The sequence below is a fragment of the Strigops habroptila genome, chromosome 19, assembly GCF_004027225.2.
Source record: "Strigops habroptila isolate Jane chromosome 19, bStrHab1.2.pri, whole genome shotgun sequence".
In the NCBI taxonomy this organism is placed as follows: domain Eukaryota; kingdom Metazoa; phylum Chordata; class Aves; order Psittaciformes; family Psittacidae; genus Strigops; species Strigops habroptila.
The window spans coordinates 1,711,526-1,737,926 of record NC_044295.2 but is presented as its reverse complement, the minus strand read 5'-3'; the positions used below and the strand labels follow the sequence as shown (position 1 = coordinate 1,737,926).

The 26,401-nt window shown below is 50.3% G+C and overlaps 2 protein-coding genes across 6 annotated transcripts in view; one reads left to right on the top strand and one right to left on the bottom strand.

Moving 5' to 3' along the window:
* The window catches only part of DNAJC7 (DnaJ heat shock protein family (Hsp40) member C7), a 21,566-nt gene extending 1,046 nt beyond the window's left edge, over positions 1 to 20,520 (top strand). Inside the window, exons 2-14 of one of the 3 annotated variants that reach the window (XM_030508315.1) lie at positions 7,151 to 7,239; positions 7,750 to 7,874; positions 7,958 to 8,071; positions 8,600 to 8,674; positions 10,411 to 10,529; positions 10,871 to 11,024; positions 11,704 to 11,868; positions 12,886 to 12,977; positions 13,754 to 13,827; positions 14,391 to 14,537; positions 14,778 to 14,930; positions 15,244 to 15,306; positions 15,454 to 20,520. In XM_030508315.1, the coding sequence (XP_030364175.1) occupies positions 7,151 to 7,239; positions 7,750 to 7,874; positions 7,958 to 8,071; positions 8,600 to 8,674; positions 10,411 to 10,529; positions 10,871 to 11,024; positions 11,704 to 11,868; positions 12,886 to 12,977; positions 13,754 to 13,827; positions 14,391 to 14,537; positions 14,778 to 14,930; positions 15,244 to 15,306; positions 15,454 to 15,491 (1,408 nt within the window). In that variant the 3' untranslated portion in view covers positions 15,492 to 20,520. The other 2 variants (XM_030508314.1, XM_030508317.1) reach the window with 2 other exon arrangements.
* Positions 20,453 to 26,401, bottom strand: CNP (2',3'-cyclic nucleotide 3' phosphodiesterase). Of its 3 annotated transcripts, none has more exons than XM_030508321.1 (4): positions 26,291 to 26,401; positions 23,978 to 24,647; positions 23,287 to 23,429; positions 20,453 to 22,814 (listed from the first exon to the last, which is right to left on the bottom strand). In XM_030508321.1, the coding sequence occupies exons 1-4, from the start codon at positions 26,291 to 26,293 to the stop codon at positions 22,362 to 22,364; spliced, it is 1,269 nt and encodes a 422-aa protein (XP_030364181.1). In that variant the 5' UTR covers positions 26,294 to 26,401; the 3' UTR covers positions 20,453 to 22,361. The 3 variants fall into 3 exon arrangements, with proteins under 3 accessions (XP_030364181.1, XP_030364183.1, XP_030364182.1); XM_030508323.1 differs by having other exon boundaries at positions 23,978 to 24,642; positions 26,291 to 26,352; XM_030508322.1 differs by lacking the exon at positions 26,291 to 26,401 and adding an exon at positions 24,947 to 25,641.

Below are 26,401 nucleotides of genomic sequence, written 5' to 3'. Positions count from 1 at the left end.
GCGAAGGGGGGGAAGGTCCATGCCTGGGAAACTCGGCTGGTTCTGCCGCATCTCGTGCTGGCAGTGGGTTATCTCCTGGGGAACTGGGGAGGAGAGAACTATTTCTGTAGAAGGTGAGGCAGTTGCTCTAGAAAATTATTCAGTGGAATGGGATTAAAAGGATGAAGCAAAACCGAAAGTGGCCTCTGAGGAACAGTGTTTTCACAACAACGTTGGTGGCCTGAGGTTACTGTCAGCAGTTGGAGGCTTACGGCCGGGCAGGAGCTGCTTCCTGGTGATGTCATTCTGAGGAGGTAAATTAGATGTTGCTGAAGAGGTACCTGAATGTTGTACATAGAGCACTGACAAATTGCCCGGGCTGTAAAGCTGGGAAAGCCCTGTTGATGGGCACGTCATTCCTTCCCCTGGGCTAGCTGAACCCGCCGTTTGAAATGGTAAAACCACGGTTGGGTGTTTTTACCCTTTGCTGAAGGCGCAGCCATCTCCTGGTAGTGACCTCTAACGTTGCCCTTCCTTCCTCCTTCCCAAGCTCCACTGCAGAAGCAATGGGCGCAGGAAACCAGTCGTGAGTGGGATGGTAAGCCAAGCAGGTAGAGGACGAGCAGGGTTCATGGGCAGCGTTGGGTCCTTGCCCTGCTCTGAGGAGCATAGTCTCCCACATCTGGGCTTTTCTTGGCGTCATAAGGCCGGTGCCGTAGGTCGCGGTTATTACCACGCAGTGCTTTAGTTAGGTGCCTTCACATCATTTCCTCTGGTGTTGTTGGGGTATTACTCCTTTATCTTGCTAAAAGAGAAACGTGTGGGTAGCAAATGAATATTCTACTTCCAGTTATTATACTTCCAGGAAAGTGTAGGCCTTGCACACCCAGCCTTGGGTTAGCTTGGAAAGGACCTTAAGATCATCCAGTTCCAACCCCCTGCCATGGGCAGGGACACCTCACACCAGACCATGTCACCCAAGGCTCTGTCCAACGTGGCCTTGAACACTGCCAGGGATGGAGCATTTCACCACTTCTTTGGGCAGCCTGTGCCAGCGCCTCAGCACCCTCACAGGGAAGAGCTTCTGCCTTATATCTATCCTTTCTGCCTTTCTGCCAGCCAGGGCAGGTCTTCTTGGGGTCCTGTGCATCAACCTCTTCTCCACTTCCTGTCTTACATCAGTTGCTTAACTTCTGTGGCTCAATTGAGCTAAAGTAAACGAGGGTGATACAGTCACTGTACTAATGAGAGTAGTTGGAGGCTTAATTAGGTGCCTAATGTCTGTAAACCATCTTGAACAGGCGCTCCGCATTGATGGGCATGCCCAGACACTGGAATCTGGTTTAGTACAGCCTTTGGGATGTGTCTGTGCTATAAACCCCAGCAAAAATAGGTGAAAACCTTTCCTGAATCATTGCAGCACCAAGGGCTTCTGTGTCCTGTGCCTTTGTTTAGGCATTACAGTACAACATGACACAGTTACTTCACTTAAGGCCTCGCCTTTGTGTAAATACATGATTCCCTTCTCAGGGGGGGTTCATCAGAATCAATAAATTAGCCAAAGCAGAGACGTCTGTTTCAGAGTGGTTGTAACTAGTGCCCTGCAACAGCTGAAACCATGCCAAACAGCTCGCTCACAGGTTGTTCAAGGTACAGGAATAGAGTGTGGTCACAGGATAATTATTGGCTGCTGCTGGTACATTGTGGGGGTCCTTACGGAAAAGGGTTGATGTAATTGAGTTAATTTTATCTGCTGGGGAACGGTGCTGTTAGTGCTGGGGAGCAGCTGATGAGCAGGGCTGCTCCACCCCCAAAAAATCACCTTTTTAAATGGATTGTAAAGGTTCTAACCCGTGGGGACAGTTTTTCCCTGCCATCCTGGGGTCGCTGGAGTTGTGCCAGGGAGAATTTCCTTGTCATCTTCCTGGCAGCGCCAGATCCTGTCTGATGTGCGTGCTTACGGCTGCCTCTTCTCATTCCTCAGCACTGGAGGATGCAGAAGCCTCTTAAAAAGAAATACCTCAAATCACTTGGAAAATACCATTATGAAACGATCTGCCCAGACTGTTGCTTTTACTGTGCTTTAGCTGCAGCCTTCAGCTGTGTTGGTGCCTCGGTAGGAAATCACAGGTACCCTTAATAAAGCGATGAACGTGCAATTTGCCACGCAGAGTAAATGGTGCAGGAGTCAAGAAGGCTTCAAGCCTTGCCTGCCTTTGGGTCACTGGTTGGGTGGGCAGATGTTGCCTGGAGGTTCTCAGGGGTTGGTGAGCAGCAGGAGTCTTTCCACAGCTATTTTGCACGAGAGGAGCTGCAGCCTGGTCCTGTCCTTACTCTCTGCTTTCACAGGGGGTGGGTTGGCTGTTAGAGGCACTGCTGGTGGGTAAGTGTTGTTATGGGATAGCCTGGAGAAGGTTCCACTATCCCTGTGCCGCTTGTCAAGAGGAACTTGAGTTTCCCAGGCTGTAAACCCAGCCTGTTTTACTAATATGTAATTACTTTGTGATCTTATGATAATACAAGGAGCAGAAGCTGCTCACATCATTGTTTGCTTGCCCGTGAATTTGCAGAGTATTTGAATGCTCTCAATTAGGTGGTTGCTTTAATACAGGATGAAAAGATGGTCAGTACCTACAATTCCAGCCTTTTTCTTTACCATGAGACATGCTGCTTTAGGGTGAATCGTGTTGTGGATGATGCAGTTGTTTTACCGTGCAATTCTTACAGCTGACTGGCTTCCTTAATTTAGGCCTCTGTGGAAAACAGCAATCTCCAGCTGATTCTAGACCCTTCCGTGGGGGTTCACGAATGCTCTGGAGTGACCCTGCCAGAAATGATCGGGCTGTTGCTACGAATTAGGTTCATCCTGAGCTCTGGGAGCGAGGTGTGTTGTGTAACTGCACAGTTAAAGTGGGGGGCTCCTCTGGCTGTTCTCACAGCTGCAGGCAGAGCTTTGGTTCCTTGCTTTCATTTCTTGTGGCGTGGTTTGGTTCTTGGGGCTTTTGGTCTTCCATGTTTGGGTTTGTCCTCTGGTACTGGGGGTGTTCTGGGGGGTGTGTAGAGGACAGGATGGGGTTTTTAGACTATCCGTGCACATGTTAGCATGTACAGAGTGAAGGTTTCCCTGGCTGGGAGTAGACGTCGACATTTTCATTCCATTGCAGGCAGTAGTAAACCCACTCCTTGTGCAGTGGGGGGTGCTGATGTGCAGAGCAATATGTGCTGTGCAGCAGCTCGCTCTCTGCTGCACTGGGGTCAGCATCCTGCTACCGTGCTGCAGGGGGTGATCACAGTGGATGTTCTGTGTGATTTTGTGTTGGTTTCTGCACCAGAGACAGAAAACGCAAACACTGCTGATGGGAGATTATATATATACACAGAGATATATATTCCCTTTGCTCTGAATCCTCACTTAGAGTGTAAAGCTTAACCCGGAGGAACGGTCTCTAAAGCAGAGAGGGAGGAACATCCTGAATCTATCATGTAGTGTTTGGCCTCTCTTCTGAGTCCTGAAAGAGGGGAGGGGATCATGTGTCCAGTGGCAAATCTTACAGCTAATTTTAAGCTTTAGACATCTGCCTGCTGTAAACTCTGTTGAGATCATCAAACTTATTTTACCCCCAGCAGCTGAGGAACATCTGACAGCTGAGAATCTGGCCTGGATTCCAGCCTCCAAAATGCTGGATAAAAGCATCATATCCTATTAAAGTCTCTGAGAGAATCACTGAGAAAAGGCAGGTGTGTTCCTTTTGTCAGAGCATCCCCCAAAAGATTGCTTGGCCACGACAGGATTTTGAAGCCTTCCTTAAATCCTAGCTATTTTAGGGGGGTTTGTCACTGTTTCATAATGGAAGTAGGAAATGAAGTAGGAGTGGAGGTCGGGAGAGAGCAAGTCTGCCGCCTGCTTCAGCGCTGGGTTCCTGTGGCTGGGGGGCATTGCTTTGAGCATGTGCCTGTGCACGCAGGCTCTGGGCCAGCACATCCAGCCCCGGGAGGTCTGTTAGTGCAGATCCCCCCGGCTCCTGGTGGCAGCAGTCGGGTGCACGGCGAGGAAAGGCTGCGTGTGCCTCGCTGGAGCTGGGGCAGGAGCCGGGAGCAGCGCTGGAGCGGGGGCCGCGTGTGGAAGCTCTGAGGAGGAGGAGGCACAAGTTGTGAGGCAAACGTGGGCTCGTGTCAGCGGTGCGCGGGATGGCTGCAGCTCACAGCTCCGCTGTGCTGGAGCGAGCAGGGGCTGAGCTTGCAGCGGGGCACGGCGAATAGAAGGAGCCTTGTGATGGTTCCTTCTCCCACCAGGCAGGCGGCGAGCTCCTCCATTGCGTCCTCTGGGACATGCAGCGGCTGCTTGGCTGGGCAGCAGGTCCTCTAGGTGACAGGGGCCAGAGCACGTGAAGAATTAGGGGTCCTGACAAGAGTTATAAAAGAGTAAAAATCAATTGACTAGCTCACAGGGAGAGAGCTCCTCCAAACACTTCCCTCCTTGTGAGCCCATGCTACACGCCAGCAATGAAAGACAAGCTTCTTCCCGGGATCCTTGGTGCAACTCTTCCCTGTCTTCTGCGTCCGGCATGGAGAGGCCCCGAGAAGACCCTGAGGTCCCACCACAAAGCAATCCATTCAGCCTGGGGCGTATTTTTAGCAAAGCACGATTCTTCTTCAGTTTCAAAAGTAGCAAGTGGGGAATGCAGCCTACATCAGTGCGAGATGCAGAATGATCTCATTCAGGCTGCAGCATCTGTTTGGATTGAAACAATTACCAGTGATATCAGGAGAGCTGCATTTTTTGTTGTTGGAGCCAGAGGCCCTGGTAAACAAGAACTGTTTTCTCTGTGTGCTTTCTATGTCGGTGGAGCACAAGTGGGGAGAGATGCTTCTGTTCTGGGTCTAGGATCTCAGACCATAAGCTGGTGTTTCCAGCAACTGGCTTTGCCTCTGTGCTTCTGAGGCAGTTTGCTTTTTCTTTCACAGCCTTGTTTCATCCTTAAGCTTTAAGCCATGTGAGCAGTAGAAATACATGTGGACTTCCTTTCTGCTCCCGTTAACCTGAGGCACTGTGACTTGTTGACGTATCAATCTGTATTAAAAGGACAATAGACCAATAAAACTGACCAGAAAGCAGTAATTCCTGTGTGTGTGTCTGTTTCCTCCAGCATCTCGGAACACCAGTGCTTTGTGAGAGCTGCTTTTCCGTCTATCTGTTTGTTTCTCCCATTTTCCCAGCTCTTCCCAGCAGTCTGTTGGCAGACAGGATGCTCTGGCACCCAGCCCTTTAGCTGTATCTATTAGACGATGCTTCCTCAGAACATGACAGGTAAAATTGCTGAAAGACTTGTGAATCAGGGGCTGCTGTGCTAAGCAGGTCGCAGTGGAGGCTCAGATCACTTCTGCCATTCGCACTGCTCACCCTTCTCTTTAGGTTACACAACAGAGAGCTGCTGAGGGAAGGGACTTTAATAGGAGCTGTGATTTTTCCTTTCCATTTATGATTACACAAACAAGAGAACCAAGTTTTGGTTAAAGCACTTCCTGCCAAGGTTCCAGAATTGCAGAATTCCTGATTGGGGTTTTTTATTTTTTTCCTGCTGTATTTTGAATGTTTGATGAGTAACATTGAGAAAAGGTGGTTGTGTTTGGACACATTTCTAATCATGCAAAGTACGAGTCCTGCTGCTTGTAACCCAGATCCATGCAGGATGTGTCACTTGTAGATCCTGCGGGGAGCTGAGCTGGGTGCTGGCTCTGAGGAAGGCTGCAGAGCAGGCACCCCCCTTGGCCACGGCGCTGGGACGGAAGGTGAGGGTGGATGGAGGTTCAGCAGCTCCCGTCTCGGAGGGGTGGGACTGAGCCCCCCGCGGCTGCGGCGCTGTGACGTGTTCCTCTGATCTCAAACACCCCCCGGCACACGTCGTGTGCTCTCTCCACTGTTGGAGCAGAGCTACAGCAGGGCTGTGTCTGGTCCCTTGCCGGGGTGTAGCTGACAGCTAAAGTTCAAACTGAAAGTGAGGAGCAGGCACCCCTCGGCAGCTCCTGTGTCTATTGTTCTGCCAGCTGGCAAAGCCGTGCTGGGTCACTGAAAACAACCCTTTGCATGAGGCAGTTGTATGGGAATGGCCAATGGCAAGCCTGAGCGAGGCTAAAAACATGGGAACTTGTTTCAACACAACTCCCTTTGTTCTCTCTCTAGTGGGCTTGCTGAACATTGCTCTCCTTCAGCGGTGGGTGCCTCCTCCCCGCCTCAGCTTCTGCGCTGCCTGGTCCTGCGGGTGCTTTGGAGGGGGGACAAACAGTGTCTGTCTCTTGGCTACAGCAGTGAAGTCCCCAAAATCATGATGCAAGTCTTGAGTGCTGTATCTAGAGTGGGGTGCTGCTGCTTTTCAGTTGGCCTCATAGTTTTTATGTGTTAAACAGTCAAAGAAGGGAAGCAAGTGAACTAAACCACTGAATTTAATTCAGTGAAGCTGAGTTCAGCTACAGCACCGTGGTACAAGTTCAGACTGCTTCTCTCAAAGGGTGAATGTAGATGGGAGAGGAGAAAGAAGGGTTTAATTTCCTTCAGGAGAAACTTTGCTTTCAGGAGTTTAAGGGATGCTGCGTTAAACCATATGTTGTGTGTTTTTAAATGTCCTAAACTGTCTCTGCAAATGCTTGCTCTCGAGTGCGAGGACTATTTCTGGACCTGTTGCCAAGGCAGTGCCAAGCTTCTGCTTGAGGCTGCACCCTTATTTCTCTTTGATTTAGCTGTCTTTTGAATGTAGAAATTGTTCTTGGCCCTGTTTCTTGAGTATGTGGGACTACTGAAAGATAAATAGCACTTTGTTCCTTGACTTCAGTGAGTGCTGAGGTTGTGCAGCACCTGACAGGAGCAGGCTGCTTTGATTAACCATGTACAAGGGGAGTTTTGCTGGGCTCTTGGAAGCCAGTGCCCCTGTAATATTGGCCTGGATAGTACCCCTGAGTATCCCTACTCATGGCCCTGGTAAAGCGATGAAGGATCAGAGCCAGCAGGATGGGAGGTGTGTGGTTTCTCATGCACAGTGTTTACAGAGGAAACCTCGCAGCAACCAGCTACGAGCGTTTTGGAGTAAGGTTGCTTGGGGATCAAATGCTCAGCCACGGTCAGAATCTGTCCTGGTGCTCAGTTCCTCCCAAAACGTGGTGTTTTGCTTCCTTTCAGAGAAGCAGAGTCATTCAAGGAACAAGGAAACGCGTACTACGCCAAGAAGGATTACAACGAAGCATACAACTATTACACGAAAGCCATAGGTGAGAACAGCTGAGAATATAAACCTTTGCTGAATACCATGTCTAAAACTCAGAGCTGGTTATTGATTTCAAACAGCCCAGCAGGGTTTCTCACAGCACAGGCTGGATGCAAACTCTTTGCCTGTGCAGTTGCACTACATGGGGAGTGCAGGTCGGTGCCCGCGTGGGTGACTGCAGCAGTTCTTTGTTTCTCCTCCAGCCAAGATATTCTTAACGTGAAACCAGTCCAGCTTTCCCTCTAAGTCAGGGTCAGCAGTGCTGCCAGGCTGAACACCCCACGCTTCTGTTCTGGAGGAGTTAACTCCTGTGGGTAGTGTGGGGAGCAATAGTTTTATGACTTGTTATTCAAAACAGCTGCTGGAGCATCGTGTGGCATCTTAAACCACTCTGATGTTATACATTGGGAGGGTTGGGTGAGTTTTTAATCCAAGCAGGGCTTTTTAAGATGTGCTACAAGTTGTACAGCTGTTTGCATGGCACTAACAGCGAGTGCTCTTACACCTCCTCCAGATACCTGTCCTAATAATGCCAGTTATTATGGTAACAGAGCTGCCACACTCATGATGTTGGGGCGATTCCGAGAAGCACTGGGAGACGCTCAGCAGTCTGTCAGACTGGATGATAGCTTTGTAAGGGTACGTGGAGAACTTCATACTTCTCACTCATGCCTCAGTACCCTTGTCTCCACCTATTGCAACTCCCTTTTAACTCTTCTCAGGGCCATCTACGGGAAGGGAAGTGCCATCTCTCCCTAGGGAATGCCATGGCTGCTAGCCGCTGCTTTCAACGAGTTTTAGAACTGGATCATAAGAATACCCAGGCACAGCAGGAGGTGAGAGGTTCTTAACGTTTAAATATTCCCAGTAGATGGGGCTGTCAGAGGGAATGGATTGAACTGGTCAGCCTTTCACTTCCTTTTTGCAAGGTGGAATCACAGCACTGGAGCTGCTCTAAGGTCTCCCCTTAAGGAGCCTTCTCTTCTCCAGGCTGCCCCAGCCCAGCTCTCTCAGCCTGGCTCCAGGGCAGAGCTGCTCCAGCCCTCGGAGCATCTTCCTGGCCTCCTCTGGACTCACTCCAGCAGCTCCACGTCCTTCTTATGTTGGGGGCTTATTTTAGAAGGCTGCTGCCATTTCTGTATCTCATTCACAGGGGTACATTTTCCTGGGCTACCAGTTAGGTCACTTGCTTTCAAACTGATTTTAATGTTGGCAGAAGTATTCCCATAAATCTGCATTATTGTTCCATGGTCTGCAGTACTTTCTGCTCTGATGCTTCAAGGATTGGCTGCTTAAATGCTGCTTGATGGTGTTTCAGAGCAGTGACTGTCCTGCAACACTTGCTGTGTTCTCCTGTCTTGCAGCTGAAGAACGCCACTACTGTGCTGGAGTATGAGAAAATAGCTGAGGTGGATTTTGAGAAACGGGATTTCAGGAAGGTGAGGTTGATTCCATTGTTTCTCTGTCTTACTTGTCCAGTTCAGGCAGATGCATGTCTGGTTTCTCTGCCTAGCATTAGCTGGGCCCTCATGGGAGGTGCTGTTGAAGCAGGGCTGTCTTGTGAACTGTGTCGTAGCTTTGACAATGGCTCTATTACTGTTTGCTTTGCAGGGTGAGTGGAGCCACGAATGAGCTGTTTATAGAATCATAGAATCACAGACTGGTTTGGGTTGGAAAGGACCTTAAGATCATCCAGTTCCAACCCCCTGCCGTGGGCAGGGATGCCTTACACTAGACCATGTCACCCAAGGCTCTGTCCAGCCTGGCCTTGAACACTGCTTTGAACACTTCTCTGGGCACCCTGTGCCAGCGCCTCAGCACCCTCACAGGGAAGAGCTTCTGCCTTGTATTTAACCTGAGCTTCCCCTGTTTAAGTTTAAACCCATCACCCCTTGTCCTATTGTTATAGTCCCTGATGAAGAGTCCCTCTCCAGCACCCTTGTAGGCATCCTGCAGGGGCTCCTGATACGGATTTGATCATGCTTTGCTCCTAAAGTGCATGTCCAGGATCCGTCTTTCTCAACTCTTTAATTAAAACACAAACCCAAGGCAGTTGTGTGACAGTGTTCTAGGGAGGGTCACTCAGGAGGAATGCAGATCTGCCTGGGGCATTCTCATTGCTGCTTCCAAATCTTTCTTCCCAAAGGCTGTAACAGGATGCACTGGTACTGACCTGGTATAGCAAGAAATGACAGCGTGAAATCTGAAAGGCGCCAAACACTTCTCATGCAACTGTTTCTGTTCAGTGGATGATGTTAGGCCCAGAAATGAGGTTGTCCAGCACGTTAAGCTCATTGTTCAGGTCACTGACTCTTAGGCTAAACTCTCAAGATTGTGGAAGGGTCAATCCCACCTTTGTATCACCTGGTTATGAGGTGCAAATGGGATGTACGGTCAATCTGAACTCGATGTGTAGGAGTTGCCCTGCCTGTATTGCATATTCTGGGCTTTTCCATCTGTCCCTTCACCTCTCCTGTCTCACTTCACTGGGAAGGCTTGCATGAAATGTCATCTTTGTTTCTGGAGAGCTGCTCCTGCTCCTTCCTCGCCCCGAAGCCTCAGTCTGGAGCACAGAGCTCCGCAGAGCCAGCACTCGTGATGTCACGGGCCGGGCAAGCAGATGAACCTTGGTGGAACAATGCCCCTCTTCTCGTGCAGATGTCCCCACCAGAGAGGCAGAGATGGAAAAGACCTATTAGATCACCCTGCCCGTTGCAGGCAGAGCAGTGGAAGACCAGGCCCCGCACTGTACTTTTTTGTGTTTTGTCCAGTCCGAAGTCTCTCAATCTATTGAATTTCTGTCCTTCCCACGGGTCTTTATGATGCAGGAAACAGGGGCAGAATTGTCTGCCTTGGCTTCTCCTGTAGGGCCTACAGTTTCAGAAGAGTTAAAGGGATGGACCTTCTACAGGTGTCCCTTGAATCTTCTGTGTGACAGTAACGTAGCAGCTGCCCCAGATCTTTGTACCCAAAGCCCTTTAAAAGACAAAACACCTTGCACACGAGGAACATTTTCTAATGAAATACATGTCTCCAGCAGCAGCAGAAGGGGGTGTCTGTACCCTTCCCTGCATGAAAACATGAAATCTCAGCTGTGGTGATGGTGCAGCCTTTCCAGCTAGGCTTTGGGCTATTTGCTTTGCTCACAGTTTGTGTGTTTTTTCCCTCACACCAGGTTGTGTTTTGCATGGATCGTGCTTTGGAGTTTGCTCCTGCTTGTCACCGGTTCAAAATCCTCAAGGCTGAGTGTTTAGCGTTACTGGGTCGCTACCCAGAGGCACAGTCTGTAGCAAGGTGAGTGTCCCGAGGTCTGGAGTTGGAGTTACAGCTGGTGGTGAGTCCTGGCTGCAGCCTGAAATGAATGAGGGTATGTGGAAAAATAGTCCTTAATGGAAATTGTGATGAGGAAGAAGAGAGCCTGGATTTATCCTCTTTAAAGCTCATCTTACCTGGAAACTGCATTTAGACTCGTAATAAGCAGCAGTCTTGCTTGAGCCAGGTTCCCAGACTTACTGCACGTCTGTACCATGGACTTGATGAAATAACTAAGTGTCTCCGTGGAACAAGAGTGCTTTTGGAGGGCAGAAGGAAACTGGGATAGGGAAACATGTCACTTTCTCATGTGTTTGTTGCAGTGACATCTTACGGATGGACTCGACAAACGCGGACGCTCTCTATGTGCGGGGCCTGTGCCTGTATTATGAGGACTGTATTGAGAAGGCAGTGCAGTTCTTTGTCCAGGCCCTCCGAATGGCTCCTGACCACGAGAAAGCGTGTCTTGCCTGCCGTGTGAGTCCTGGGCACTGGGGATGGGGCTGCAAAAGTACCAGGGTTCTGCTGGATCAATCCCTTCTCCCTCCCTCAACGTTATCATTCCTCAGAGCTGCAGTAGCAAGTAGTGTGTCCTTCCCAAATCTGAGCAGCTTTAGGTAAAACCAAGTTGCTAGAAGCTCTTTCTCCAAAGACTGTGATACTTTGGAGATTGCCTCCCTTTCACTCTTTGTTCCTTGATCGGATAGAGCAAGAGTAAAACTCGCTCTATCTATTCTAGAACTTAGTGCCTACAGGTTGACTTGTGTTTAAACACTGTTGCTTTCATGTTGCTCCTTCTCCGTTGTAGTTCTTTGACCAACTTTTTAAATGTGAGGTCCCTCCCATTCTGTCTGTCTTTCTTTTTTTTAATCCATAAATTTACTTCACTGTCACGTTCTCATCTTAAAAATGAGGCAGCCTTTGAGGGCGCCTGTAACTGGCACTGGCTGTTCCTTAGCACTTCTCTTGGGGGAAAGGCAAAACACTTACAGCTTGTTCAGCTGCCGTAGCAAGGCTGAGACTTTGTATCCTGCAGTGGTGTCTGAAACCAAATTAAAACCATTATATCTGAGGACCCTCACCCAGCAAAATGAGGTGCTTGGTCCCCCCTGAACCACTTTCCGAATGTCCTTAACCAGGGTGTGTTTCCTTTCAGAATGCCAAAGCACTTAAAGCGAAGAAAGAAGATGGGAATAAAGCATTCAAAGATGGCAACTACAAACTAGCATATGAACTGTACACAGAGGCACTAGGAATAGATCCCAATAATATAAAAACAAATGCCAAACTGTACTGCAACCGGGGGACGGTTAATTCAAAGGTAAGAAGTGGTCACCGGGCAGGTCTCTCATCGTGTTCCTCGCCATGTGGTGTATCAGTTGTAAATCAGTTGTTGTGGAAAGCATGGGCTTCTCTGGCTGCTGGGCAGCGGGATCTTTCTGCTGCTGGAGGCAGTGGGTCAGGTTTTTGTGCTTGCACAATGATTGGGTCTGTTCCAAACAGCCAACGGAGTCGACTCCCAAAGAAACGAAACTCAAATACTTGGGATGCACAGAGTGGGAGGGAGAGGAGGAACATAGTTCAGCCTTATCTGAATCAGCAGAAAGGATCCTTATTTGTTTCCTTCCCAGTAATGAAGAGATATCTCTTTCTTTTCTTATTCTTCTTGTAGATAATCTGTCTTTGTTCAAGTTTTGATCTAAAACAATGTGACCTAATGTAAAAACCCTGGACCCTTTTTTCCCAGGTTTGCTGTTGCATTTTAGTTCTGCATTATCCGGAGAAACAGCCAAGACACGTGATAGTGCTTCCAGTTTCCACCCTGCATTTTTCTAGGCATGTTTCTTCCTCAGCTGTCTCTTGTGTTGCTGCCTGCTCTACCAGGGGGGCTTTCCAACACCCCAGCTTGGTCAGGAGGCAGAGGCTGATCTCCAGCCTGGGGAATGCGATGAGCTGGAGGCAAAAGCTCCTTTGCTGTGTCTGAAAGCAAACAGTGCTTTAACAAACAATCCTTGAAATATTTGGCAGTTTGTTTTCCTGCTTGGGAATTAGTTTGGACACGGAATTAGTTAGTTTCGGGTCATTCTCAGGAAGACCCTTGTCTCCAAATGCATTTCTTAGGAAAGCACCACCATTTCACCAGCCAAGCTTCTAATCTTTCCCTAGGGAACAATAGCTCTGTGTTCTTGGGGGGTTGGGAAGAATTTCCTAGATACAGACACACAAGGGAGTGAGATTTTCCAAGATTCTTTACACCTTCCGTTTGCCTAAAATTGTGATGCTGTTCAGCAGGATTTGTTCTGGTTGGGATTCACTGAACTTCTGTCTGACATTGTAGCTTAGGAAACTTGAAGAAGCAATAGATGACTGCACGAATGCAGTGAAACTGGATGACACGTATATCAAAGCATACTTGAGGAGAGCACAATGGTAAGTAGAGCTTTGTGATGGACATGCTGAGCATGTTTGTGGGTAGGAACCTCCTCCTTAGAGCCCTGAGTGACAGGGGTAACAAACCTGAAGCTTAACTGGATAAAAGGTTCTGTCTTAAGGAGTCCTGAGTTTATTCCTCTTCCTTCTGCTGGCGAGGAGGCAGGGGAAGCTCTGGGTAGCCTGTCCTGCCTGCATGGGTCTGAGACTGCCTATTGATTGCTGTATTGAGGCAGGATTTGTCCTAAAGCTTGACTTGCTGTGTTTATAGACTACTGCAGCCTTCCAGTTGTGCACTCATTTTAGTTTACAACCTCAAGCTCCATCTCAGTAATTGCTGAATGACAGTAAGTGGTTAATATGTGAGTAAGGCTGAAATGCCAACAAATGGGCACCCGTCCCTCTGAGGTGCCAACATTGTCACTTCTAACCAGCGTTGCTGCTGTGCAGCTCTGCACCAGCTCCTTTGGAATCTTGCTGGCTGGTTTTAGTGCCTGCAGCTGGATAAAGTGGTGATCAGATTGGTCCAGCAGGACCTGTGCTGCCAAATGAGGCTGCAGGCTCCACTTGGAGCCCAACCTACAGGTTCCTGGGCCAGGATTGCCACTAATAGCAGGTGCCTGGGCTTCCAGGCAGTCGAGCAGTGACCCTTTGGGGGTTCCTCTGATGTTTGCTCTTTCTGCAGCCCTTCATATCCAGCCAGAAAGCTTACACCTGAACCCCCTTTTGATATTCCCTGTGAAGTACACCTTGGCCACCCGTGTTTCTTTCCGCAGTTACATGGACACAGAACAATACGAAGATGCTGTAAGAGACTATGAAAAGGTTTATCAGACAGAAAAAACAAAAGGTGAGTGTATTGGCGTTGGTTTTGTGAGCATAAGTTTCCCTTATCTGCCTTTTTTGTTGGTGGTGCTTTTATTTGCCTTTTTTCCTCACAATATACTCTGATTTGCAGCCTTTTGCCCCAGCAGGACATTGCTGGAGAAGCTCTCAGAAGCACCCTGAAATGCCTGTTTCAGAACCTGGTTTCTCTTCCAGTATGAAGATAATTTACCCTGTAGCTGAAGCAATGCCCCAGATTTAGGATATCTGGTCATGGTTCTTGTTCTTAACTGTCATCTTGCTGTTTTAGTAGCCTGAAATGATACAGACAGAGTAACCTTAGTCCTGGTGGTTGTGTCTAGGACTGTTTTAATAGCACTGAGACATTTCCCTGCATTTGGAAACAGCCTTCAGTGGACAGTGAGGCTTTAACTGGGTTCATGACTAACTCCAAGCGGGCTGGTTACTTGTGGCACTTGAATCCTTCAGCCCAGGTCCTCTCAACATGTTGGTCTTCAGCCCCTTTTAAAGCAGGAGATGGTGCCTGACACTAAAATCGCTTTCCTTTGGCATTGTGCTTCCTTCTAGAACACAAACAGCTTCTAAAGAACGCCCAGGTGGAACTGAAGAAGAGCAAACGGAAAGACTACTACAAAATCCTTGGGGTGGACAAAAATGCCTCTGAAGATGAGATCAAGAAGGCTTACAGGAAACGAGCACTAATGCATCATCCAGGTACCCACAAACAGCCTGTTACTAGAGCATGTATTAGTGCTTTGATCCCTAGCTCCATGCATGTGCCCTGCACAGCCATCACGCAGAGGCAGGAATAAATATGAGAGAGGGAATTTCTGGACAAATAGGAGTTCTGATCCCACAGCTCTGAAACACATGTGACGTGGCTGGGAATGTGCAGCAGTTTCCATTTACACTAGAAACTAAAAGCTGCTTTCCTGCTTGTTTCTGTATCCTTAGACCGACACAGTGGGGCGAGTGCAGAAGTACAGAAGGAAGAGGAGAAGAAGTTTAAGGAGGTTGGAGAAGCCTTTACCATCCTGTCAGATCCCAAGAAGAAGGCTCGCTATGACAGCGGCCAGGATCTAGAAGAGGATGGATTGAACATGGGAGGTAAGTGTTCCTTATGGTGTTCTACCATGGCAGCCTGTAGAAAGATGGGAGCTTTTGGAGTCTGCCTTCTCTTATAAAGCAAACCTCCCAGCTGTAATAAGTCTATGAAGTGGCTCAGTTTAGTCTTAAAAAGCATCTGAATGGCAGATCTGCTCTGAATGCCTGTTTTCTACTAGTCAGTGCTCAGAACAAGCTGGGTTGTTCTTAGCTTTCTGTCTCTCTGTGGGCCCTCAGTGAAGTGGCAGTTTCTATACTGTGCAAACTGTAACGGGCTGTTTCACTTCAGCTCACAACTTCCTTTTCTTCCCTGTAGACTTTGATGCAAATAACATCTTCAAGGCCTTCTTTGGTGGGCCAGGTGGCTTCAGTTTTGAAGGTAGGTGGAAGTGTTCTCAGCCATGGAAACGTAAGTATGCGGATCACTTGATGGGACAGCTGAGTTTCCCAGTGCTGTTCGAGAAGAGCATTTGACTTTTACCCATAAAAGTATCTAAGAGCTAATATCTTTAATTTTCTTTTTCAGCTTCTGGGCCTGGAAATTTCTTTTTCCAATTTGGCTAAAAAAAAAACAAACCCCAAACCAAACCACACATACCTGATCTGCTTATTTTAACCTTGAACACGGACATACTTAGACTCCTTCCTTCATCATGTCTCATTGTACTTAGAGCAGTTTCATTTTCTCGGTTGGAGACCTCTGTTTTGTGTGCTTTCGTGTGAAGAGGAAACCAGCTCGGGGAGGGGAAGGCTTGTGAATTTTGTTTTACTGTTAACTTTATTAAAAAAAAGAAAGAAAAATAAAGCTTTGAATCTGTTGGTCCCTCCACGCTGGCCCGTACTTTTGGACTGTTCCTGCTCCTCAGGAGCAGAGGATTTCCTTGAAGTCCTCCTGGAATCTCAACTTGTAAGAGGGTGAAGAAATCTCCTGTTTCATTTCGGTTGGCTCTGAAGTGCAGGATGGCAGCATGGCCAGGGGCTGTAGTAACTTGTAAGTTATCTTAATCTCCTGAAAATATCACCAAGATTCAATCACATTTCATACAATCGCGGTTTACCTGTCCTTTCTCTTTGTTTTTTGGGGGTTGTTTTTGCCATGGTTCTATCAGAACGCTACACTTGGGCATTAACTGAAGTGCTAACGTGTGAGCTTTATGATTTTGTGTATCAGAGAAATGCTTCTTTGGATTTAAAAGAGCAGCTTATGTGAGAATTGCCTGTGATGCAGCTAGAATTAAGGGCTGTGTGTTTCCACTCTCAAGAATTGTCCTGTTCAAGGGAATATTGAATTTGCTCTGGGCTGAATTTCTTTGTACTTTTTAGTTTTAATTAATCCACTTGAACGTTTGATATTTGTGCTAAAACTTGATTTTTGTTGAGCTTGACGTTTGATTTCGTGTTACTGATCCGTCACGTGGATGAGCTGCTTGTAGCTCTGCTGAAATGCGAAGTCACATTCAGGTTCCTGATTGCAGGCGGTTACCACGTGCGTGCAGCAGTGTGCTCTCCTCATGTTTACAGGAACGGTACAAATACCTTCAACCAGTCGAGTAGTTTTCAACTAGGAGTAATTTACTAGTCCAAAGAAGCAAGAAAATGCAGAGTCAGCCTCTGGGCTGACAGGCTGCTGCTTGCTTCTCTCGCACAACGTCGGGACAGGGCAGGAGCCGCGCGGCTGCTCCGCCTGAGCTGGGCATGGGGTTGGTTTGGTGGTGCTGCCAGTGAAGCGAACACTGGTTTATTCCCTGCTGTAGATGTTACAGTGGGATCAGCCAGGAGAGGACTCTGCTTGCAGAAGTCTTCCCTTTCCTTTAGCACATGAAGAGCCCTTCTGGGTTGGTGCTTTGCTCAAGCATAGCGTTGGCTGCAGGGTGGTTCTGGAGCGCAGGGCTGTGGCTGGCCAAGCTCTGGGCTGGCTTGCTCAGGGTTTGAGAGGAGAAATGTGTTGACAACAGCATTGAGAAGGGCCGAGTATCAGCAGAGTTGTTGTATCTGGAGCGCTTGAACCAACGCGTGGTAGCATGTGGAGGGTGGCATTTTGTGTGGCTGAGAAAAGGGGTGTTCACACAGATCCCTGCGAGAGAAACCTGACCCTGGCTTTTGTAGAATACCTGATTTCACTTCTTACTGCAGGAACAACAATTGCAATGAGTTCATTGCATGAAACGATCACTTCGAATGCTGACATCTTTGTCTTCCTCTTGAGGGCTGCACTCCTCCTAGTCGGTGGCAGTTGCTAGGCTGCAGTGCAAGTTCTCTTCACTTCCAACAGTGGCAATAGTGTCGTGGTGCTGCCGCCGCGTCCTGCGGTCCTGTGGTTGTGTTTGGTCAGAACTATTGACAATCTGCTTTCATAGAGGGAAGATTTAAGGGCTTAAATTCTAGTACTGCAGAATAAAGAAAGTATTTTCTAACTCACTCAAAAGTCAGCTTTTAAAATAGCTGATGTTAATGTAGTGTTTCCAAAACCAGACTCTACAATGTCTCTTGTAACTTCCTTCACACCCAGTGTAAGGTGATGGACTGATCCGGATTGCACTGAGAGCAAAATAAGGTCCTGGCATCTCAGACTCTGAAAGGGTAAATATCTGGGGAACTGAAATACTGGTCTATGCATATTGATACTTCTCCAGTCCTCATGGCACTTGTCACTCAGAGTTTATGGGTCTTATTTTAGTGGCAGTCTGGGTTCGTCATGTCTTGTCCTGTGTGTATCGATATTACTGTACAGTTGGGGCTTTTCTCAGTCTTTTCTCACCATGCAGAGATGTGTCCTGCGTTTGTCAGTGGGTTTTATTCTTATCCCCCCTTCCCTGGTGACGACAGGCTTCCTCCTTCCCTCCCAACGCTGACTGAGGCCGTTCCTTGGAGGACCGGAGTGGAATGGTTTTCCTTCTGAGGGAGAAAACGTATACAGCAGATGTTTATAACTGTACATGAATGCATGATTTAATGTAGTTAAATATTAATATGGTGAGTGCCAAGACTTTTCTAAGGAGCATTACTACGTGATTCACAGTGAAGGTGTTCAGTGCCTCTGTTGCCTCGGGACGGTGGCGGCGGCGCCTGGAGGTGTCAGTGCAGTGGCTTTGGAGCCGCTGCCGTGTCTAAGCCTGGCTGGGACACACGGGGCTGTCAGGAAAAGCTGTTGCCTTTCACACTTGGGAGTTCCAGACGTTGTTCATGGGTTGTATTTTGTACATGGCCACAGGGAACCTTCGTGCTGTTGTTTTGGCTGCTGTTGCTGCTGCTTGCAACCTGCCTGGCTTCCGTCGGTGCGGTAGGAGCTACCAGACACAGGAGTTTGCCACAAAGATAATTGAACAAGTATCTTTTAAAGTGATTTACTGCCTGTGCTGCTTCTAGAGTGATAAAGAGCTCATGATGATGGGGGTAGGAGGCGGTTGCTGTAGGTGAAACCCTTGAAGCACAAGTGCAGTGGGATGCATTTAGAAGCGCTGTTCCTTTTGGGATGACGAGAACGTAGCCAGTGGAAGAAACCAATGGCAAAGCCCTTCCTTTTAGTGGGAAGGGTTTTCTTGTAAGTATTGAAAGGTTTAGTTTTTGGTGTAATGGCAGAGCCTTAATACTTAGCCCTGAAACATACCTAAACTGTTCCCTGTGCCTGGTGAGCAGCCCGGAACACCGACACCGGGCGGCTTTTGCTGCATGTTGGCCCTTCGGCCACCAGCTCCTGCCCGGTGCCAGAGCCCAGGTAGCTGTAAACTGCAGGAGAATGTGTGTGTGAGAAGCATGGCTCTTGGCAGACCAAGTGTGAAGGAAGGAGGCTCCGTTGTTGTGACTCTCTAGCGTTTAGCAGGAGACAAGGAGCTGTTGGGCTCTTGCGCTTTCCCTCTGACGGTGTTTTGCCTGATCATGGTGCTCGTGGTGCCTGAGCTGCTGTAGGGGTAGTTTCAAAGAGTGAAATGCAGTTGCATTCAAAGAAAGATGGAAGTGATTTCTTGCTTTGAACATGAAAACGTGCATCAGTGTGGGAGATACATGCACGTTCAATGGTCAGACCTCTAGACCACGAGGCCTGGTGTGGTTTTCCTTGTGTGGATTTACAAATCTGATGCTGTGTTCAGCATCTCTCAGAATGTTGAGAGTCCTGTCCAGATACACTGAATCTGGACTTGAATCAGCTCTAATGACTGTTGAGATGCTTCTGGCTGCCCACTTGAACAGGGTCTTTGTGGTTTCGACCACATATGCTACGTAGGAAAGTCCATGGGATTGTCCGTGAGCTTTGAGGTGTTGCTCTAAAGCTGGATCCGCAGTGTCCAGCTGCTTTCTAAATGCAAGTTAAAAGGCAAGAGAAAGGATAAAGAATGTTTAAGGACAACAGTGGTATTATCCATGGGCTATTGCAAGTCCCTTGGCTTTCTGTATCTGACAGGGATACAGAGGGAAGCTGCTGTGCTCTGGTTTCATTTCCAATGTGGAAACAGGCTCAGCCCTGCAGGAGGCTGAGCGCAGCCCGATCCGAATGACCAAAGCATGGACCACACCGTGGTTGGCTCTGCTTTCAAGATTCCTTCCTCCGTGTCAGTAAGATAGTCACTTACCTTCAAGTGGATGGTTTCCATCCCGTTTAAATTTGTGCCTTGTACCCTCCCCACCCCTTCCCTAGGGAAAAGGGCAGCTCCGGTGTCTCGCCCGCCCAGGCCCCCGGGAGCAGCGCTGGGGTCCATTGTGGCTGCTGCAGCCCTTCTGTGGCCCCCTGTTCTCCTGGAGGCTGCTCACGTGCAGCGGGCCCTGGGTGCTGGAGCCATCCCCGTGTTCCCTGTGTGCGGGGCTGCAGGACCCGCGCTCCGCTTGGGAAGATGCCGTGGACCGCTTTGGCCTCATGGCCGTGCCCCTGCGGAGTCGGGGACAGGATTATCCTTTCCCCTTTGAGTAGCGCGAGGCAAGGCTTCACTCTGGTGTAGATCCGAGCTCTGAAGGGCCGCTCTGGTGCAGCATGTCAGGGGCAGGGAGCACCCGCACTGCGGCGGGACCGAGCACGAGCCGGGGCAGCAGCTCGGGCGCATCCTGCACCCGCTTTCACCCCACAGCTCAGGCACCAGAGGAGGAGGACGCGAAGCACCGTTGGAGGGCTGGAGTGCGGGCCAGCGAGCGAGCACCTCACTGCATGCGTATCCGCTTTGTTGTAACGGCTTAAGGACTAGTCAGGACAAAAGCAGACACCGATGCGAAGCCACCTTGGAGAGGACGCTGGACCCTGCTGCAGTATTTATCTGACCCGAAATTCTGAATGTTTACCTCAGTGTAAATACCTTCACCTTTCCCACGGGAGGAAAGGGAGTATTGCATGGAGCAACCGCTGTCCCCACCGCTTTGCCAACCGCGTCAGGCTCTCCAAGCCGGGCTTCGCACCGGGACGAACACTGTCCCTCTTTGGACCCCACCTTTCTAGGATGTGAATGGTAAAAAAAAAAAAATGTGAATATTTGTTGTTTACTTCATTAGGCATAATTCATAATGATGTGTTTATATGAAGAATATCACAGACTGAAGCAGAACCATATGCAATTGGTTTACTTTATTATAAACTGTATATGATGTACAAACTAATAAAAACTGAAACGACGACAGTCTCGCTGTTGTTCTTGGACAGGCAAACACACAAGATACTCCAGCTGTGCACAGTGGTGCTGGGTGAGACCGGGAGCGCTGGGCTGGGCCCTGGGGGAGAGGGCTCAGCGTGCTCCCGCGCTGGGAAAGACCTTCATGGAGTTTAGATGGAACAAACCCACGTGAGATTCCTGTTGGGAAGGCCCAAGCTGGACACGGGGCCCTCACCCCGGTGCAGGAGCTAGCAAGGGTTTCTCTGCTGAAGGCAAGGGAGGAGGACAGGCGCTGTGGGGTGTTTCTACGCCATCTTTTTATGTTACACTGAGAATTTATCATCATCCCTCTTTTTGAAACAGCAGGAAGTATTTGGCTTTCCTGGTAAAGTGACCAAGCGTTCCGCAGCCCCACAGCGCTTGCTTCGTGTTGAACCTTCAGAGGAGAAACACCCCCTGCCCGGGCAGCGTTGGGCTTCCCAAGGAACGGCCTCGGTGCACCCCCAGCTCCAGGGAAGCTGCAGCCACACGACGGCTCCTTCCCAGCCCAGCACAGGCTTGTCAAACATGGTAAGTATTTACATGTGTTAATACAGGGTTAATTCCACTACACAGTTCACTGAGCCGTAGCGTGAGTTTAAACTGGTGTCCTGACCTGAATCCATTAGTCGAGCTCTGTGTTAACGTCAAGTAGTGACCGTGTATCCACCGACTGACTGGCAAAGGGCCTGGCTAAGAGCAAAAACATAAGTTTCCATAAAAGAGGCTTAATAACAGGAGTGCTTGACCATTAACTTCTTTGTTTCCAGCCAACGGTTTAGGTTTGAGCAGACTTGAGTTACGCAGTTACAATGCCTCCACTTACTTCCTAGATTACGATGTTACTGCCATCCTACCTCTTAACATTCAAGTGCATTAGAGAAAAGTAGTAAAATCTTGCATGAAGTACAGCTCTGTACTTCAGACACGATTTTAGTTTCTATCAGATAAGATGGAAAAGACTTTAGTTCATCTCTTCCACTCCCTGCCAAGGCAGGATTGTTCCCTACAGGATAAGGACAGGGAGAGTGCTTGCTCCCACCCGCTCCGACGGGTGAAGGGAAGCTGCAGGATCTGAACACCTCTCCTGGTATTTCCCTCTCACGCCATCACAGTGGTCTTAAGGACACCATCTCCCAAGGTCCTTTCCTTCTGTCCGCTCACCAGCGCATCCCTCCCCTGCAGCGAAGGAGGCGTTGACGCAGACAGGAGTTGGGCAGAGCATGGGGCAGAGCACGCCTGGCGGCCCCCCTGGAGCTGGGGGACACCCCATGGCCCCCCGTGTGCCCCCTTCTGCGGGCTGGGCTCAGTAACTGCCACACAGAAGGGACCCACACCAGGGTCTTGCTGGGTTGTACCCAGGAGCTCAGGTACCGGAATGACGGATGTTGGGCCCTGGGGTGCGGGAGAAGGGGGAGACACGGGGCAGTTGTGTCGCTTGGCTTCAGCCCTGTCTGTGCAGGCTTTGGAGTGCTGACAGGTAAGGATCAAACGATTGTGGTTCATAGGGAAGTTATAACAGACCATAGAGGCTCTTCCTCCGAGGAAGAAAACAAGCAGAGCACACGGCTTGTTCTCGCCACAACTCTTGTGTTGAATACCCTCAGCAGCACTTCGGCTGCTGACAGTGGTTATGGGACAGCTTTTCTTTGGTGCTTGTTTTCTTCCTTGTTCTGAGGCCAGTTACCTCTCCCCAGAGAGGCTTCACCCAGGGGCTGGCAAAAGGGCTTTAGTAAAGGTAGAATTATTTCTCTTTACACGTTTAAAGGTTACAGGAGTTACTTGCCTTTTAAAACCAACCAAACGAGGTTCCCTGCCCGTGCTCCTAGATGATGGTGCAAGAGCTAAAAGCAGAGCCCCGTTTGTTGGTGCTCTGCGTTGGCACAAGTTTCCCTTTCCCATAGTAACCCGAGAATATTGCCTTCACATCGATCTTTTTCGAGAGGGTGAGCATCCACATCCCGTTATCAAAATACAGCAGTTTCCCTCCTCCAATCTCCCCCACTTCATCCCCTTTGTTCCCTGCCTTTTCCAGCTTCACGAACTCCAGCAGATCCAGCCCGGTCTGCACGGCCTCGACGCCGTTGGCGCAGCCGAGGGTGATGTGGGCCCGGCTGCCCTTCGGGAGGTTGTCGGTGGGCAGGATCTTGTCGGCATCCCCAGGCCAGAGCAGCAGCTGCTGCTCGCTCAGCTCCACGCGAGCACCCACAGTTTTTGTTGTGATGAACAGGGCCGAGATGGACAAGGTGAAGCCTTTGCCGTATGAAGCCTTCACAGCCTGGGAGAAGAGGGAGACAAGCAGAGCACGGCTTTAGCAGGCTGCAGGCAAGGGATTTACAGCCCCTGTGGTTGGGTTTATTGCTTGGGGGCTTGGCTGAGCACAGTAGCTCTTGCTTTGGCATATTGGAAATACTGTGTGCAATTAGGAGATCACAGCCTGAGGCCCTGCTCCATGAATTTGGAGCTGGTTACATCTCGTTCCTTCACAAATTCCAGTATTTAACTTGGGGTTTGAACTACTTTAGGTGGCAGCGTAACTACCTCAGTTCATCACCACCCAAACCAACCTGTTGGAGATGGTGCAGGAGCGGGCTTTTTGGAATCATGCAGGAAATAGTCACCATCTCCCCTGACATCTCTATTGCACAGGCACATGGACGCAGTCACTGTGCCCGCATTGGGCTTCAGCTCAGGCCATGTCCCCAGCCCACCCCAAGGCTCCTGGGGGCGCGGGGGCCCCGGTTACTCACTTCTTGCTGCGCGTACTCCTCGGCCCCAGCTGCCTTCCCGAAGTCGGTGTATTTCGTGGTGCAGTGCAGGACCCCGGGCGGCCTCTTCACAAAGTAGCTGGTGAGAGCGATTTTGATTTTGGGGTCTTCGATAGCGGAAGCAACTACAAATAGAGGTAAATAATGTTAGTACCAAAACCCGATCTCCTTCAAGTCCCACCAAGAGCTCAAGTCCCGGCTCAGCAGAACCTGCTCTTTGTGTTTTATCTTAATGCTGCAAAGGACCAGATGGGGACATGAAATCCCTCCCTCCAGCTCGCTAACAGTGCATGGAACCAGAAAACAGACACTTCTGCGCGTCATCATGGCTTGTTCCAACCCTGATGGTGTCAGACTCCCTCAGGGGACAGACTGTGCCATCCTTCCCTTTGCTCCCTGACTCTTGGGCCATGCCCAAGCCCCCAGTGCTGGTGCCAGACCCTGCTCCCGCAGGCTCAGACCAAAAAGGCTTCTTGGGGAAAACACTTTCATTCATTTTAACTTACAAAAGCAACTTTGTGAACTATGGGAATGGGTTAGTATCTTACAGCCTGTCCTTGTTCCTTACTCTAACTAGAAATCCACCTCAGAAGCTGAACAAATGTGTTCCACTCGCCAAGTGTTCACATTTTGCCAACAGAGTAAGAACTTAGTAAGATCCTTCTATACATACAGTATTTACTCTCCTTTTTGAAGGCCTTGAGACTCGCAAGCTCGTCTAAGAAGGCCTGGCCAGCCTTCCGCAGGATCTCCGAGCTTCTTTTGCTCAAAAACCACCCAAAATACATGGGTAGGAATTCCTTCTCCAAGCTCGGCTTCATCTTCTTCAGCTCTTCCGCTGACAGTTTCCATTGGTTCTTTTCCTTCAGCTGCAAGCAATCCTGTCGCCACGGGGTTTTGGGCTCGGCGAAGATGACTTTGTACCGGTATTTGTCAGCAATATCAAAGAGTTGGTCCAGTCGTTCCCTCTCGTGGTGAGTGTCATCCAAAACGATAACGCTGATGTCTCGTTTGCAATAGTCAACTAGATCCTCATCCACCTTTGAATACTCTTCAGGAATGGCGCTTCTAATGGCAGGTGTGATTTTATAGCTATCGACAGAGATGACCTTGCAGGCATCTTTATACCGGTCTTGGATAGCCTGGGCCAGCGTGGACTTCCCGCTGCCGGGCAGGCCTCGGAGGATAAAGAAGGTTTTAGACTCTTTGAGCGTGGAGATGGTGTCTTCATCGTCGAGGAAGGGGAAGTGCAAACTTTCGGGTCGTTCTTTGGCTGATTGAGTAGACATTTTTCTAAATATTTTGGGCAGGAATGGGTGACTCTTCTTGGAGAAGCCTCTGTTCTGAAATGCGACAAGGAGAGATGTGGCAGTTACCGACCCCGAGACCCCGCGTGCTCTGTGCTCCCGCAGCACGATGGGGATGTGTTACCCCCTCAGCTTAACTCCCCCCTCACAGCAGGACCCGGGACCTGTCCCAGCGTCTGACCCTGCTCTGGGCTCACCGGGAAGGGGAAGTCTCACCCATGACGTGGCAGAGCTGCAGTTCCCCCCGCACCACGAGCTGCGAGCACCAAAGTTATCTCTGAGCACTCAAACACGCACTTGTGGCCTCTAAACTGAGTGTGCGGAGGGGAACTTGCCTTGAAAACAGGAAACTGAAGTCCCAGCGGGTTGTGACGGCTGCTGCAGTCCCTGCGCTTCAGCCGGACCAAAGCACTGCCAAGGGAGTCGAGGGATCCTTGTTGAGGGATCCCCGTCCCCAGGGGAAAGGCTGTTCCTGAGCCTGAGGATGCTCTCGCACGTTAAGAGCCGCCCTTTCTCTGCGCTACAGCCTCCGGATGCCTCGGAAGAGGGGATTTGGGCTCTGAAAATGCTTCCGGTAAAGACAAACCCGTTCCCAGCAGCCGCGGGGAGGAACACGAAAGTGAAACCAGCCCCTGGGGCGAGCGGGGAAGCGCTGCTGGGAGCTGGTGTGGGCTCTGCCGGCAGCTCCTGGAACTGGAATCCTGCACTAATTCCCAGCAGGGGCTGGGAAAACAGGGGGCTGGGAGGAAACGAGGGGTTTCTCCAACTGTGCGTTTCACTGGCAGCAATGGGGCTGCCACTGCTTTTCGGGTCACTGGGACCCCTCCATCTTCCCTCACCAGCCCAGCAAGCCAGATCCAAGTTGGAGAGATGCTGAAGGGTTCAGTTTTGCCTTTGATGCAAACATCGAGGGGTTTTATCTCCAACCTTTTTGCTCTGCCCCTTCCCCTGTTTGCAAAGTGAAGCTATTGGCCAAAACCCAACTACTTCAGCTCACGAACTGTCCCATCTCCCATTGCAGAACACAGAGGAGCGGCTGCGTTCCCAAGCACCCTGGGACAAGGACCAGGACCCCAGTGCTGCCATGGACCAGGATGGAGATCCCTGGGTGCAGTGGAGCAGCCGTGCCCGCTCTCGGAGTTCTATGAATGGGCTTCCAAGAAGAGCGAGGGCCACGCATCCCTCCTGGGCCCCTTCCCCATGGATTCGGGGCTCCAGGAGGCAGCAGATGGTTGAGCCACCTCCGAGAGCTGGTGAGTGTCCCTTGGCCGCCCGCTCAGCTGCTCCGCCGCAGCAGCTGCCGGCGGGGCAGGACTGAGGCCGCTTTTCAGAGCCGCAAACAAAGGAACAATGATGGAAAACCTCGCTCCGGCCCCATTGTTCGGGGGCCAGCGCGGAGGAGAATGGAGCCTTCATGGCCGGGGCGGGCGGACAATGGCCCCACAGAGCCCCGCGCCGGGCTCCGGCCGGACAATCCCCCCCATTCAGCCCCCGCGGGACCGGGGCTCGGCTGCTCCGGGCGGCCGAAGGGGCTCGGGGAGCCCGGGATGGAGCCGCGGGGTCCGGCTGCACCCCCCCGGTCCCTCCCGCACCCCCCGCTCCCACCGACCTCGTGTCGGCGCCGCCGCTCCCTCCCGTCGGGGGGACGCGCCCCGCAGCAGCCCCGGCCCCGCACTTACCATGGTGAGGGCAGCGGCCGCCGGTGCGGAGCGGCGCGGCGGGACAGCGGCTCTGGACCGGCCCCCCCACCCCTCCCGCCCCTTTCATAGCACCGGGGGGGGACCCCCCCC